The sequence below is a fragment of the Schistocerca nitens genome, chromosome 2 (genome assembly GCF_023898315.1).
Source record: "Schistocerca nitens isolate TAMUIC-IGC-003100 chromosome 2, iqSchNite1.1, whole genome shotgun sequence".
Classification (NCBI taxonomy): domain Eukaryota; kingdom Metazoa; phylum Arthropoda; class Insecta; order Orthoptera; family Acrididae; genus Schistocerca; species Schistocerca nitens.
The window spans coordinates 1,011,492,183-1,011,507,698 of NC_064615.1; the positions used below are offsets into that span (position 1 = coordinate 1,011,492,183).

The 15,516-nt window shown below is 38.6% G+C and overlaps 1 protein-coding gene across 1 annotated transcript in view; it reads left to right on the plus strand.

Annotated features, from left to right (window-relative positions):
• The window catches only part of LOC126237361 (probable ATP-dependent RNA helicase DDX46), a 165,510-nt gene that overhangs the window by 128,472 nt on the left and 21,522 nt on the right, over window positions 1-15,516 (plus strand). Inside the window, exons 13-17 of the mRNA XM_049947429.1 lie at window positions 4,091-4,210; window positions 4,299-4,687; window positions 9,449-9,599; window positions 13,439-13,550; window positions 13,763-13,888. Of these exons, the coding sequence (XP_049803386.1) occupies window positions 4,091-4,210; window positions 4,299-4,687; window positions 9,449-9,599; window positions 13,439-13,550; window positions 13,763-13,888 (898 nt within the window). The remainder of the gene's footprint in view (window positions 1-4,090; window positions 4,211-4,298; window positions 4,688-9,448; window positions 9,600-13,438; window positions 13,551-13,762; window positions 13,889-15,516) is intronic.

Genomic DNA, 15,516 nt, shown 5'->3' on the forward strand with positions numbered 1-15,516 from the left:
GCTTTCAAAGAGGCACAGAACATCTATCCCTTCAGAATTTTTCACAGCTTCTAACTATACAGTAAGCTCATCTATCTTGTTTTACAACCCTCCAATGATCTGATGAAACAAATTAATTTTACGTTTCTGGAAACTGTTGCACATATTATGGTGTTACACTTCTCAAATTTCTTTCAATACTCCCAATCTCTAACAAGACTCTAACCTCAAAGATGTGTCCCTTTGATTCAAGTAATCACAGGGGTTTGTCTTGTGTGCTTGTGGCTTCTCTCACACACTCTGCAAGGTGTTCAACTAATCTTTCCTTCGCCCTCCTATTTAGGCGCAGGCCATGATTAGTATATCCTCGTTTACCAGTTGCAGCAACGGACATGGCACAGATGAGACTTTTTTCCAGCCAAAAGTAACTTGCTCAGCTCTTTGTTCACACAGCTCACAGCCTGTGTTAACCCAGGGCTGATCATGTCACTGCAAAACTTCAACAAACCCACATTAGTGTGTGCTGTTTCTGCTTCAATTTTCTCCAGGTCACCTTTAATGCTATAGTCTAAGTTGCTAGTCAAGCCGTTTCCTGGTTCTCCTGCAATAGGTTGCTTATCATTGCCATCAAAATCTCTACACAAGGTCCCTATGTTCTCTTTCACCTGGCTAAGCTTGGCTAGATTTCATGACACTTGTTACCTGGTATCCTATGCCTAGCTTTTCCTGCAGCAGTTAGCCTATTCCTCTCCTGTAAATGCTCGCTAGAAGCAAGACTTCTTTCTATGTGACTTTTCTACCGAACTAGCCTTAAAGTCGTTTCTACAAGTCTACTGTACTGTATTAAGCTCAAACACTGGTTGAAGCACTTCACCTATTCCAGGTAACAAGTTAAACTGATTGCTAAGCAGAATTTGAAATGTGATTTCTTAGGTTTTCTCCTTTTGCTATTACTTGTTGTCTTTTCTCAGCTCCCATTGTCTTTTGCCTCTTTCAGCCTATTTAATTCAAAATATGCCATTTGTGATTCTGCCTGGATGGCACAAATCTTTTTTTCCCTTTTCCACAATTTCAGGGGGAGCAGATACCAATACCAAGTTCCCAAGTGCACCTGAAAACAGTAGAATGACTTGGATAGATTACTAATTAAAAATTTGATGTAAGAATAAACACAACTAAGGTGAGCAATGAAGATTTGTGGAAATGCAATTAGTGATTTGCTGTATGTCAGATATCAATATTCCAGAGGTTGTCAAAGATCCAATTATGAAAGATTATTAGCAAGTTAGATGTAGTAGGTATATTGAGTGGAAAGTATTGGGGTGAACTAGCAAGAAATACAGAACTCCATCAAGCTGAAAGAAAAAGTTGAAAAAGAAAGAGAAAAATCTTTCATCAGCTTCGCTGCTTAAACTTCAATCTGTAGGCCTTGATAATATTGCAGCCCAGCATCCCCAACCCCCCATCCCACCTCCCAAAAAGATTTCCCCATCTCCTCCTGCTACTCTTCTTTGCTGCAGCGCAGTGTCTTTCATCTTTCTGCGAACATCAAAAGTACTCAAACTGGTGACAGAGTGCCCTGAATCGATGTACAAGGTGTGTCTGTAGGACTAGTCATTATTCAGGGATATGGCAGGAACAATCATAGAAAGCAAAAAAGTACATTAAACATAGGCAGTAAAATGCATACCTTAAAAGCTAATAGAACTTCTTAAATTGAAGAGTATCACGGTAGAAGTGATGAACACGTGCTCATAGCTCATAAGTTATACACTTTAGTAGAGTCCATGTTTACTAGACTTTTGTGCTTCAAATGATCGTTCCTATTCTATTCCTGAATATTGACCAGTGCTCCTATGACATCCTGTATAATGTTCCTCGGTTGGTGTAAGAAACTAATGGCACTACATATGTTAATGGGGCACATAGAGAAGATGTCTTACACTCATACATGTGAAGTTTTAGCTGTAATTATTAAATGAAGAAAACTTCATGCATCAAATATCTGTTCTGTATTATCACATTGAGTTTTCACAAGTTAATGGCATTTCTGTAGACATCATCCACGAGTGATCATAAACATTTACAGATTAATTCAGTTCTTCATAAAACAATTATTACTCAATCTCCAAAAAGGTGATTAGTGCTCTGGGTACACGACCTTAAACCACAACAGCTGACCACGGACTGCTCAAGACTCATGCTTGAAAATCCTCCTGATTGACCAAATAACACAGTAGCCAACCAGCACCCTGTTTCAGTTTACATAACCTGGTACTTTCCTTCTTTCAACCAATCCCAGTTACTGAACGAGGTGGGACAGTGGTTAGCACACTGGACACACGTTTGGGAGGACAACAGTTTGAAACCACTTATGGCCATCCTAATTTAGATTTTCCGTGAATTCCCTAAATCGCTTCAGGCAAATGCCAGGATGTTTCCTTTGAAAGAGCATGGCTGATTTTCTTCCCCATCCTTCCCTAATCCGATGGGACCCATGACCTCACTGTTTGGTCCCCTGCCCCAAAACCAACCAACCAATCCCAGTTCTAAAATCAGTTTACAAAAAAATACAAACTAATACATTTGAAAAAAAATTTAAAAAATCATATTAACCTATTTTTATACTGACCTGATGGACAGGAGGAAATAGTATATTTCTGAAGTACCGAAAACTGGCTAATTTACAAGTACCATGTTCCCCCATGTACGTGGCTCACATGAAGGATACACGATCTGGTCCCCACAATCATTCACACTTAGTTATTAACAATTTCAATGATCCATACTCCAGATACATACTGCATTCACCACTTCATTGTCTCAGAAAATAGAACAGATGAAAATAATGTCATTCAACAGATAAAATAATGGTAGCTGTCTGAAACTAATACTATTATGTAAATTTTAGCTTGCTCAATTAAAATTCTGTTTACTTGCTTATTTAATGATCAAGTATTTAGTTAAAGTTCTTCACTGACATTTACACACAACATATTAGACTGTCATGAAGTTATTTATCAAGGAAAGATTTTGAATGTATCAAAAGTTACTTTAGATATTAAACTGAAATTCATTCTGTCGTAAACTATTATCTTTACAAAAGGCTATACAAAGTTTAGTAACAATCAGTGTTTAATAATTCATAGTGATATACATAATAACTGATCTCTGTTATTTCCTCATGCACAACTTGGCTTGATGAGCTGGCTGATTCATGCGTAACACACATCACTTTCAGTGTTCAAAAACATTCTCTAGGACTATCAGTCACTGCGTGTGGTAAAACACCTTATGTTAGATTCCCAGTATATTGCTAAGTTTTATCTTGTCGTCAAAATTCTGTTAGAATGATGCTGGCACAATTGGAACACTTCCCAGGGTAATAATGTACCTTTGCTTTCCTAGGTGGAGGGAAGTCAGAGTGTTTTCATTGCTTGTTCCAGTCTTTTCTTTCTGATTATTAGTGATGAATCCAACATTCCAGCTTCATGGCTGCATTAGTAGCACACGAAAAATTCTTTTTGCTGATATTTTTACAGCAGTTTAGCATGCTATACTGATCCTAGAGTAAAGGCAACCACTCTTGCTTTTGTTGGATGACTTATGTTAAGGATTACACCATAACGCAAACTAACCTGAATAATTTGTTTCATTTTGTGGTTACCATTTTGAAATATCATTTTCCACTATTGTGTGGTCTTGTGTACTGAAAAATTTTTTACTTACACATCTTCCAAGTAGCGTAGATGCTGTCCTGTGTATGCCATGAATGACTGTTTTATCTTTTGCATTTCATAATTTTATTTACTAATACAAATTTATTTTTACATTTCTGAATTGGTGTTGCTATCTGCTGTTGTCTAACTATGCTCCATTTCTGTTCACTTGTTAATTCTCTGTTAATCTTCTGCATCACCCATTTTAAAAAATGTTAAAACTTCCCAGCATTTTGTTGCACAGATTCATTTCTTTCATTAGTTACTTCCCTAGTCAGCATGGTATAAAGATCCACATGGTAACCTCATTTTGTAGATGTGTGGAGAACTAGTCTGGGGGGGGGGAAAAAAAAAAAAAAAAAAAACACTTTTATTGTTGTTCACATTTCCAGGTGATGAGAATAATTGAAAATATTCGACCAGATAGACAAACAGTTATGTTCAGTGCTACTTTTCCTCGACAAATGGAAGCATTGGCACGAAGAATACTCACAAAACCCGTTGAAGTTCAGGTATGTAAGACTGAGAGATCTTTCTAGCCCATTTTCAGGAATGTGTTGGCAGTTTTGTTGAGTATTTAAGTTTTGATGTTTATTTCAGGTTGGTGGCCGCAGTATAGTGTGTCGTGATGTTGAACAGCATGTGGTGATTTTGGATGAAGAACAAAAATTCCTCAAACTGTTGGAATTACTTGGGCATTACCAAGGACAGGGCAGTGTCATTGTTTTCGTTGATAAGCAAGAAAATGCTGATGCTTTATTAAAAGATCTGATGAAAGCATCATACAACTGTATGTCATTGCATGGTGGAATTGACCAGTTTGATCGAGACTCCACTATTGTGGATTTCAAAGCAGGGAAAGTCAAACTGCTTGTAGCAACATCAGTGGCTGCCAGAGGACTTGATGTCAAACATCTCATTCTTGTTGTTAATTATGATTGTCCAAATCATTATGAAGATTACGTACATCGTTGTGGACGAACAGGCAGGCAAGTTGACTAAATCAACATACGGTATTTGACATTTACTGAAAATATTTGTCTTAAATTGTAGGCAGTAAATGAAAATTCTATTGTATTTACATTTTATAACATAAAGGTGGGCATTTTCGCACTTAGAGCTGGTTGTATAAAATTTTCTGGCTGGAGATTAATTTTGACCTTAGTACAGGAAATGGACCCAGTTCACAAATTTGCTATATTGTGCAACAACGAACTTGGATCAAATAAAAAAGATTAAGTTTTGATCTAAATTAGCAGGAAACATGTTTTTCCACACTGCTAAGTCAAATATTGATGTGATTACCACACTTTGACTGTAGATATTAATTGTACAGCATACATCTACAATATTTATTATTGAAATTTTTGTATTGCAAAGGTGGAATAAAATAAGCAGACTATGGTTTGTGCTTCAGATTTCTCCACAGTTGAAACTTATTGACAGCTGCAAATCTTCCTAGGCCAGTATCCTGCAGCATAAAATGTTAAAAGTTAATAGCAGTATGCAAATTGGCTTTATCCGTAGGGTGATGCAACTGATTTGACTTCAAAGTCAAACTGTTGTATACTGTGACATCATGTTAGGCTGTAAGTAGAATGCTGAGCATGATGCAGATACCTTCATGTTGTAGATCGTTGGCCACAGATTAGGCTGCTTTCTTTGTGGATGGAAGTTTCTACATTTCACAGCTTTTAAAGCCATTGTTATTCAGTGTTTACAAAACTATTGGTGCTGAGAACAGGAGAGGTACATGCCTACTTATTGACTGTAAAAGATGTTACTATTGGCTGACATACATGTACTTATGATTTCACTTAAAAAAACACAGATACTGCTATTGTAGCATCTTATACGCAATGTGGGCATTCAGTAGTTAAATTATCACCCTCCTGTGAACTGTAACAGTCACCCCTCAGGTCAAGGTCAGTGGGCGTCTGTGTTGGGCAGGTGAGGTGGTGATGTCGCAAGTATTGGAGACCAACCTCCATGAGCTGGTGAGGGTTCCAGTCTTATGCTCAAAGGCATCAGTGAAATAGTAACATTTTATTAATGTGATTGATACAATGAATAATGACTTCTTCGGTGCAGTGGAAATGGGCTGGGCTTCTTGCTCAGTTGTTGGTGAGGAATGCTAGACACAGTACTCTGACAGCTCATTTAGATTGCAGCAAGTCGGGCACACTGTCTGACACTAAGGCCGTGCAGGGTGTAGCAGCAGGGATTAGCAAGGCGGACCTAGGATGCACCTCTGTGATACAGTGGGTCTCAGTGCTCTCGAAGATGCACACTTAGGTGGAAGCCCAGGGCTCTGTCAGCACACACGGCATAGAGCCAGGAAGGTGGTACTCAGGTGCCCACACAGCGAGCAGTTGATGGCAGCTTGCAGTCAGTTGGTTTGGGCCTTCATCAGAGGAAGGCCTAGTAGGTCTGCATCTTGTATCAGTCACAAATGTGACCGATCAGTAATGCAAGTGTGGAGCAGTGAAGTCCAACCACTGCCTGCAGGTAGCAGTGTCATAGTTGAAGTCTTCAGAAGGCAGCAAGCAACACATCATGGTTCACCACCAGTGTTAAACTGAACTAGTGAGACTGTCGTTTTGTCAGGATAGTTGATGCAGATGGAATGAACAGACACTGAGGATGAGATGTCTGAAACAGGGTATTTAAAGCCAGACATTATGCCAGTGTAGCAGATTATGTGGCCATTTGCACTTATTTAACTGGAGTGTCAGTGGTTCTGTTTGCACTGTGGTGTCTGACTTACAGACAGTTTTCCCTGCTGTGCATTTCTCAACAGTACTAGAATGCCTTGGAGCAGTGTAGCTCAGATGTTGCATGTTGATACTCTGTATTGTAGAGTTTGCAGTGTATTGTAGAGTTTGCAGAATGAAATTCTGGTGCTGTCACACTGCTCCTTGTTATGGCTCTGCTCGCTGTGTGGTAATGAGTTAATGAGTGTTGCCCTGCTTTTACAATATTGGCACTCTTCACATACTCTAGATTATAATTGTGACACCCTGTCTGAATTGGACTAGGCTCTTTAAACATCTGTGTTGAGCAATTGCTTTCAAAGTTTATTAGTGCACTGGGAACAAGGTTGCTGTGCAGCAGAACATTTGACTTGCGTAGAACTTAATATCAATTGCTGTTCAAGCCTAGCTTTTTTGTAAGAAATGTTCAATCATTATTATCTGCTTTTGAACTGATTATTGCAAATATTTCAAAAAAAAAATTGTACTCTAATGCTAGGTGTCATGTCACATGAATTATGAGTCTTCTCCAAGAATTTTTATGAGAACAGATGTTCTCCACTCATTACTTAAGTCTGCAATAATTTCCTTAACCTAAGCTTGAAGGCCGAAAAAATTATTTCAAAATTCAATAGTGTGGAAGTAATGTATTCATGTATTTACTTGCCACTTTTTGTTTCAACACCCCACTTCTTTATTATTTACTTCTTTTCAACTTGAACAAAACAAAATTTGTTCTTTGTATTGTAACTAGGTTGTGAACCTATAACTGCAGTTGAAATTGAGCTGGTCTGTGATATATGCTCGTCAAAGTTGATATCAGTTCATGGCTAAATAATCTGTGATCAGTGTTTATACAATGAAGAGTACTTTGTTCAGTTTAATCAGAGTTCATTTTTTGTACAGTGTAAGTTGTTTACATCATTTTAGTTCATTATTGGAGCCCCTTAAAATAAATTTGTCTTTTTCTTACACTGTTTTTCGCTGTTGGGCACCACCAACCCAAGGAACTTTCACCACTGTGATAAACAGCCAACATCACATCTGCATCTAACCCCCCTGACTACTATTGAGCAATAATTAACAGTGAATAGTGTAGAGGAATTATCATTGTTGTGTATTATGTGTATACCACATTTATTGCAATGATGTGAATATTATAACAGCAGTAGCAGTAGAAAACAGTAAAAAAGAGATCATTTCAACTTATCTTGTTGTGGCATCAGTGTATGCAGGCACCTAAATTCTGTGAAAGTACTTAAAAGACTGAGGTCTGGGCTTTTTGCTATGAAAGACTGAAATACTTGTCTTAGGACTCCACTTTTTTATTATGAACTTTGCTGCCACATCCATAAAGTCCTTAACTCTTTTCATTTAAACTTTCCAATAACTTGAAATTCACACATTAACAGCAAACATGGCTATAACAAGTCTATTACATTGCCAACACAGTCTGAGTAGAAATTCAGGTGTTATTGCAGAATATAATTTGTATTAATATTTATAATTATTATTTTAAACAATTCTATTTTAATTGAATGTAAGAATCTCTGGATGACTAACATTGTCTTCTGAGTAGATGCAAAATGCTCAAATAAAGTTCAGATAGGAAAAAGGAAGCCTAATAACTGATAATAATGTGGGTACAACAAGCTCACCTGAAAAAGCCGAGATATGCACAAATTTACACAAAATGATACCAGTAATTTCAGTTAAGAAAATGGGTATCGATGGATGCATTGAAGATTACGAATCATCAATCCTGGGTCATTGCATGCAGTTCATCTAAATGTAATTACAAAAATGAACAGCTATCTGACACTGAACCTGTCAGTTCAGAACTGGCAGTGATGCTATTTGTTTGAAATAAGTAGTATTATTAACAGTGACTGAGTCCTGTTTTTTACTTTTTTGTAAGAATTGACCTGTATTGCTACAATTTGTATGTACACCAAGTGGTGGTAAGTGTGTAGGGTGTAATCCATAGAAAGCAGATGTTTCTGGATGGTACAACTGCTCACTGCTTGTTTTTGTTCAGAATTAAATCGGATAGTGATTTACTTCAGTGTTGTCCTACCATCTGTTATGGTGTTTGGTAATCACTGGTGGCCCCTGTCATCAGCGTGTTCTTCTCCACAGCAGTTGACCCAGGCAGTGGTCATGAGGTTGGTGGCACTGTGATTGAAACACTGGAGCCACACTTGAGAGAAGTTGGGTTTAAATTTCCATCCATCCATTTTAATTTTAAGATTTTTTTCTGATCTTCCTAAATTACTTTTGGCAAATGCCAGGATGATTTCTTTGGAATATAATGTTAAACATATAACTTGTTCTTCCTTTTTTCCCCAGTGGTGCCAGCTTTCCCTGAAACTAGGTACTTGTCCTATACCCTTGATATAATGCATATGAGAAGCTCAGTGCCTGCTCAACCTCAGAGCTGGAGTACACTGGGGGTACCCGTTATCTGGCACTGGTCACATGACACATTGAACTAGTCTATTTTTTATGTCAGCAGGAGCCCATTGTCTTCAGCATAACAGCTCTATTTAATTGCTAAAGAGTATATTTGAAATCAGCTACCTAATTCTTATGGAAAAACATACTGTTTCAGTATCTACAGCAGAAGGACTTTATATCAACATCAGCTTCTCAGGCAGCAATAATATTTAACTGTGAACTGGTATGAATTACAGCTTTTGATGTTGTTTGATAGGGATTTTGAATTGTTTCTTTCAGTGATTACTGTATTCGTTACACAAAATGAGTCTATAATTTCTTGGTGTTTTGTTGTCTGTGGTGCAGTTTAATTGCCAAAATGATATTACTCAAATTATAATTACTTTCGTTTAACATTTGCATACAATTTCGTAATGTGGGAAACACGGAGTGTGATAGTACCAACCAGTTATCTTTGTCATGTATTTGTTCCACATTGCTTTACTTATTACATGAGAGAAGCTGTATAATACTTGAGTAACAATGAATTTTGTTTTACAGAGCTGGTAATAAAGGTTATGCATACACATTCATAACACCAGAGCAGGAACGCAATGCCGGTGACATAATTCGTGCATTTGAATTGTCTCAGGTCCCTGTGCCTGACCCATTACGGATATTGTGGGACAGATACAGAGCTAGACAAGCTGCCGTAAGTATAGTTATCCACAGTTTATAGAAATAGGTAACTACAGAGCTTGGTATTAAAGTAGGCTTGTGGAATGTAATAGCTGAGGCTGATTAGGGGGGTTAACTGTACTAACATTATGACAATCTTTTTCTTTTTCATATATTTTTCTCCTGTGACCGGGTCTTTTTACAGCTCTATATTTTTTTAATTTGAAGCAATTAAGTCAACCAGTCTCTTATTGTGTTCATTGGTATCTGTGTTTTGACTTAGTCCCATGTGCTGTGTTTAAGATGTTTTAGCTGTCCTTAAAAGTAAATGCTTCCCTGTGTTTATTTTAAGCATAGGGCAGGAGAATAATAAGTATAAATACATTAACAAATGACCAATATGACAGGGGTGTCTGAAATTTTCATTTTAGACGTACACTTCCCCCTCTGTGACTATAAAACAGAGTAGTATGTCTCGTGCTTTCATTCACTAAGATGCTAGTTTGTCACTAAACATTTTTGCAAATACATCCAATGTTGGCATGCATCAGCATCACCATCTTGACAGAAACTACAGCCTCCCAGACCAAACAAGATGACACAATTATTAAAGCTCTGGATTGTATTCAGGAAAGGGGAGTTCAAATCAGAGTCCAAGTTAAGGTTTTTCATAGTTTCCCTAAATCACTTGATGTGGTTGACTAATGGTTTTTGTGAGAAGGCCATAGGAAAACATTTTCTGCTGCTGTTCATTCGTGATTTTCTTCTCATGTTACGGTTGCAAAGATACTGCATTTTGCAGTTAAGAAGAAAAAAATAAGAATGTTGTGTCATATCATGCATAGTCAATTAGAGATGGAGCACAAAATTGGGATTCATGGAAGCGTCCAATTCCACCCATCTGCTTTGACCCATGACGTCACGAATATGGCGCAAATGACAATTCACAACAGCTCCCATATCACACCTATGATGTCATTACGTAAACATGACAACAAACACAAAAATAGCTCGAAAAACAATCACACACACATTCCTCCAAAAATATAATGAAACTAACGGGACAAGCGGGGTAAATTGGGGTTTTTTTGTGTGGGGACAAACTAAAAATAAACACATGCCACTAGACCAAACGAGAAAACGATAAAATAAAACAGCCACAACCTTCCCAAAATCAACTAAAACCCATATCCATGGAATTGATCACTTCCCTTGACCTAATTAGCTCAACAGAAACTACCAATACCAATTCATACAACCTAAAACTACAACCACCTCCACAGTCACTGCTACCTCAAACATTGACAACAACAAAATCGGAATCGAACTCTTCCCTTGACCTATATAGTTCAACAGAAACTTCCGATACCAATACATACAACCCAAAACTTCAACAACCTCCACAGTCACTGCAGCCTCAAAAAAACCACCGACAACAACAAAATCGGCTCACAAAACCAACTCACCAATACCAGCAACAAACCCTCCCCCCCCCCCTCCCCCCCACACACATAATCCACAAATCCTCTAACTAGACAAAAAAATTAACAGAAAACCAAACAACTCACCAGAACAAAGCTCTGGCACCGCCCCCTGGGTCGGACACACACACACACACACACACACACACACACACACACACACACACACACACACACACACACACACACACAGAATAAACAACCAAATAAGATTCCCAACCCCCCACCCCAAAAATGAAAACCAAAGAAACACACACAAAAAGGTACAACTAAAAAAACTACAACAAAATCAAAAATCCACAACCACCCCCCACCCGCCCACCTCCCCAAACAACCCCCACTCCCACCCCGGAGCCGCAGCCTACCCCCCACCCCCCCCACCCAAACCTAACTAACCCACAACCTTTGACCTGTACATCTTACTATCAGCCCTTAAGAAAACCCAAAAAATACAATAACCCTCAGGGACGCTCTTCCGCCAACAGTACTCATCTAAATGACCCTGAAAGTTGGAAGAGTGCCTCGATTTAACAGCCTCTCAAACCCCTCTGTAGTATTTGTACAGGCCCCACTCTCATACTTCTTAAACTCAATGTTGTGTTTAACTACTAAGTAATGGTAACCCTCCTGACCCAACCCACTATAAGAAGCAAACCCATCAGAAACTACAGTGCTCTCCTGTTCTACATACTCCTGAATCAACCCCGCTAACCCCCTCTTTGTACGCTGTTCAACAACCCTAAAAACACATTCAGAATACCCAGACCCCGTTACCACAGCTGCCCCCCCCCCTCCCCCCACTCCCATACTTCCTCCTACCAAACTGCGACTCGTCAACCTCAACAATTACTCCAGGCCCACCCAACTTACCCCTGTATTTAATATATTCCGAACAAACTTCACGACAAACAGAGTACCAGTCAAGAACCGTCCGCTCACTCACACCCACCTCATCTGCGCAAAAACTGTGAGAGGACTGATAGCAAAAATGATAACTCATCAAGACAATTTCACGCATGCCCAACCTAGACTTCTCGAACCAGATACCCTGGCGTATGGAGCGCCAAACGTTATCACACCGGCACCTTCACATGTAGCCATCCCTGGTCCGTGATGCTGGAACTTTCATTAGCATCATATTTTCCCCGCATACAGCATACTTCACCAACTTGGCCAGCAGACCAAAAAGCTGGAGGAATTTGATAAGCGACATTGGACTGTTGCCTATCATGCCCCACAACCGAAAACTGTTGATTTTGTTGGTCATATCTATTCCTAACAATGACATAATAAAAGTAATCTAAATAATTCAGACACAACAAACCAAACACTACACCACATTAGCTTAAAAAAACCAAAAACTAAACCGGCAACCCACTGGAAAATATTCCCCTATACAGTCGGTAATCACCGGCACAAAACCTGTCAACGTCAACAACTCAGATGAACCCAATATGACACACAACCCACAAACACCACCAGAGAGCACCACCAACCACAACCATATGCCACCTACAAACACATCACAAACGCACACTAAAGCAATAACAAAACCAAAGGCACAACCCACAAACACACCACCAGAGAGCACCACCGACAGCACAACAAGACATCTACAAACGCGCGACACTCACAAACTAAACTTCGTGCCGTCGTGACGCCACTCACCACAACACCCTTATGTCGTGGGTCAAAGCCGACGGGTGGAATCGGACACCTCTGATCACCCCAAAATTGGACTTGACAAAGGCAAAGAAAAGGTTGTCACAATATTCATCTCAAATGTTTTAAGAATAGCATGGAACATCTAAGACTGGATGCTATCTTGTGTAACTTCTCTATGGCAGATTTGGTTTCTTCACTAGTCTCAGTGAAGATAGCAAGGCCATCAGCAAAAGCCAGGCCCTTCGCTTCGATTCACTGTCCCCAGGTTCCAATGTTTATTCCCTCAATTTCTTTTGCCCATTCTCTGATGACTTTGTCTAACACTGTGTTAAACAGAAGCAGGGACATGCCGTCTCCTTGACGAACTCCTGTATGTTCTTCAGAAGGTTCAGATATTTCACTAAGAATAAGAAATCCACTCAAGCTGTCATGTCTGTGAGAGTGTGGCAGATTTGTTCTCTAGCCTTCCTGTCTACCCTAAGCTCTTCTGAAGTGTGCAAAATGTTATGTTTGTCCTTAAAATTGAAAAAGGTGACAAATGTGTCGGTACTTTGAAGTATCCTTAATATTGCCTTCAGACACGAAATCTGCTCAGCACACAGTTTCCCTTTCCTGAAGCCTGGTCTAATTACCCAGCACGTGTGTCTAACTTGTACATGTATTGGCTTTTGTTCTGTTTCTATGTGAGTTACCTGCAATTTGCTGTAAGAAATGTTTGCTGTTCCAGGAGGGCAAAAAAGTACACACAGGTGGTGGATTCAGTGGAAAAGGCTTCAAATTTGATGAGGCAGAAGCCCAGCTGGTCAGTGAAAAAAAGAAATTCCAAAAAGCAGCACTGGGTAAGTAGTTTATTCTCATTATAAATGTTTTGATCTCAACAGCCCTCATTATCAGTGGAAATATTGTGATCTAACCAGATCTAAATAAATCAGTCTGTATCAATGTAGAAAAATATTCTCCTTGATATCATGATATTAAGTGGCTGTATTTGTGTAAGTTGTAGCCACAATCCTTGGAGCATTAGTAATTGTATGTTTGGTTTATGTTCTAGGTCTGCAGGATTCTGATGATGAAGATTTGGAGAATGATATAGATCAGCAAATAGAAAATATGCTTGCACCCAAGAGAACTGTCAAAGAAATTAAAGCCCCAATTGGTGTAACTCCAGGGGCTGGAGGTGAGTTACTGATTTTGTTCCTTCTTTTCAGATTACTCTCTTCTTCTGTGACTTAAAATATAACTTTCAACATTTTAAAGAACATAGTTCTTATTATAGGAAACAGCAATTTATAATTATTATAAATAAACTGGAAGCAGTCTTGATCACATAAATTTTTTATTGTGGTGACTGGTTTCAATCTTATTATAAGATCATCTTCAGACCTACAATGAACAAGGATCCTTATAAAGGACGAAATCGTATATTGATAAAACAGTAAACAACGCTGATATACCATAGATATCTGCCGGAGGTGGTGGTGCATGGCAACCCTCTTGCTTGTGGCTGGTGGTGTACTGCAATGTGAGATACACCAGCTGCTAATTAAATACTTGAAGCCCCACCCACTGTCTCTGGCATAATGTCATGGATAGCCAATCACGTAAGTTGAATTTCTGCCGCTTAAGAAAATAATGTGTCAGTTGCAATTACGTCATTATTACCATCTATAGAACTTATAAAACAAGTGAAAATCTTATAGCTTATAAAATGTAGTGCGAAAAAGGTAATTACTGCGAAATAAATAGTGTGGTCCTCTATCACGTACTTTTATCGACCAAAGCAAAGATGATAACAAGGACGCCACTCGAGTAACCATGGCTACCTTCTCGTCTTACTAGGGCCAAAGAGGCTGTCTATGAGGAAAGTGTCGTGGTCCCTCTAAGGTTGCCAGGGAGACCCAACGAAGGTTGGTCAGTACATGATATGGGTTAGTGGTATGCACATGAGTTACTGCTACCATTAAAATTTTAATTAAAAGACATCTTGTCAAAATAAATGTTAGATCTAGAATGCGATATCAGTAGTGGAATGTTACAGAAATTTATAAAATAAGACCTATATTATCGTTATTGTTGTTGGTCTGCATAGAATGCAATGTGATGGCTATCGTGAGCGTAAAATTAATGACATTATGCCAACAAAGAATAGATAAAACCACTGTCTGGAGGGTCACATCATGGACAGATGAAATAAAGTCTGCGGTAACCATAATGTTATATCGAAATAATAAATATACCAGTAACCGCTGGCATAGCAGGGTAGGGAAAAACATTCCTTGTCAAATAGTAAAACACAGATAAGTGACTTATAGCATAGCATAATGAATATACTACTGGTACATCACGTAGTAAATCTGTCTTTGGGCAACACATTAACCAAAATAAGCATTCTGAAGGGACTAGTAATAACAACATGAGTATCTTGCATACCATCCCTAAAGGACTTTTGCTTAATACCCTTGAAGAACTGGAAATTTATATACATCGGAAAAAAGAATCCAGAAACTCTACTTAACGAACAAATGAATTTCAGAGAAAAATATGTCTTTGATCTGTTTGAGGAACTATTCTAAAATACTTCCCATTTCACGATGTTCCATTAGTCTGGATGAGTATAGATATCACGATACCCATATCTCTGCTGTAACGATTCCTTTTAATAGTTTCTTACTACACAATTATTGCCAATTGTGTTTGTTACGCTACTGCGTACCACATTTGTTCATAACTATTGTATTTTATCATATCATATGGATAGACATTACATCAGACGAATGTGCCTCTGCTCTTCAATATGTTTAGTAT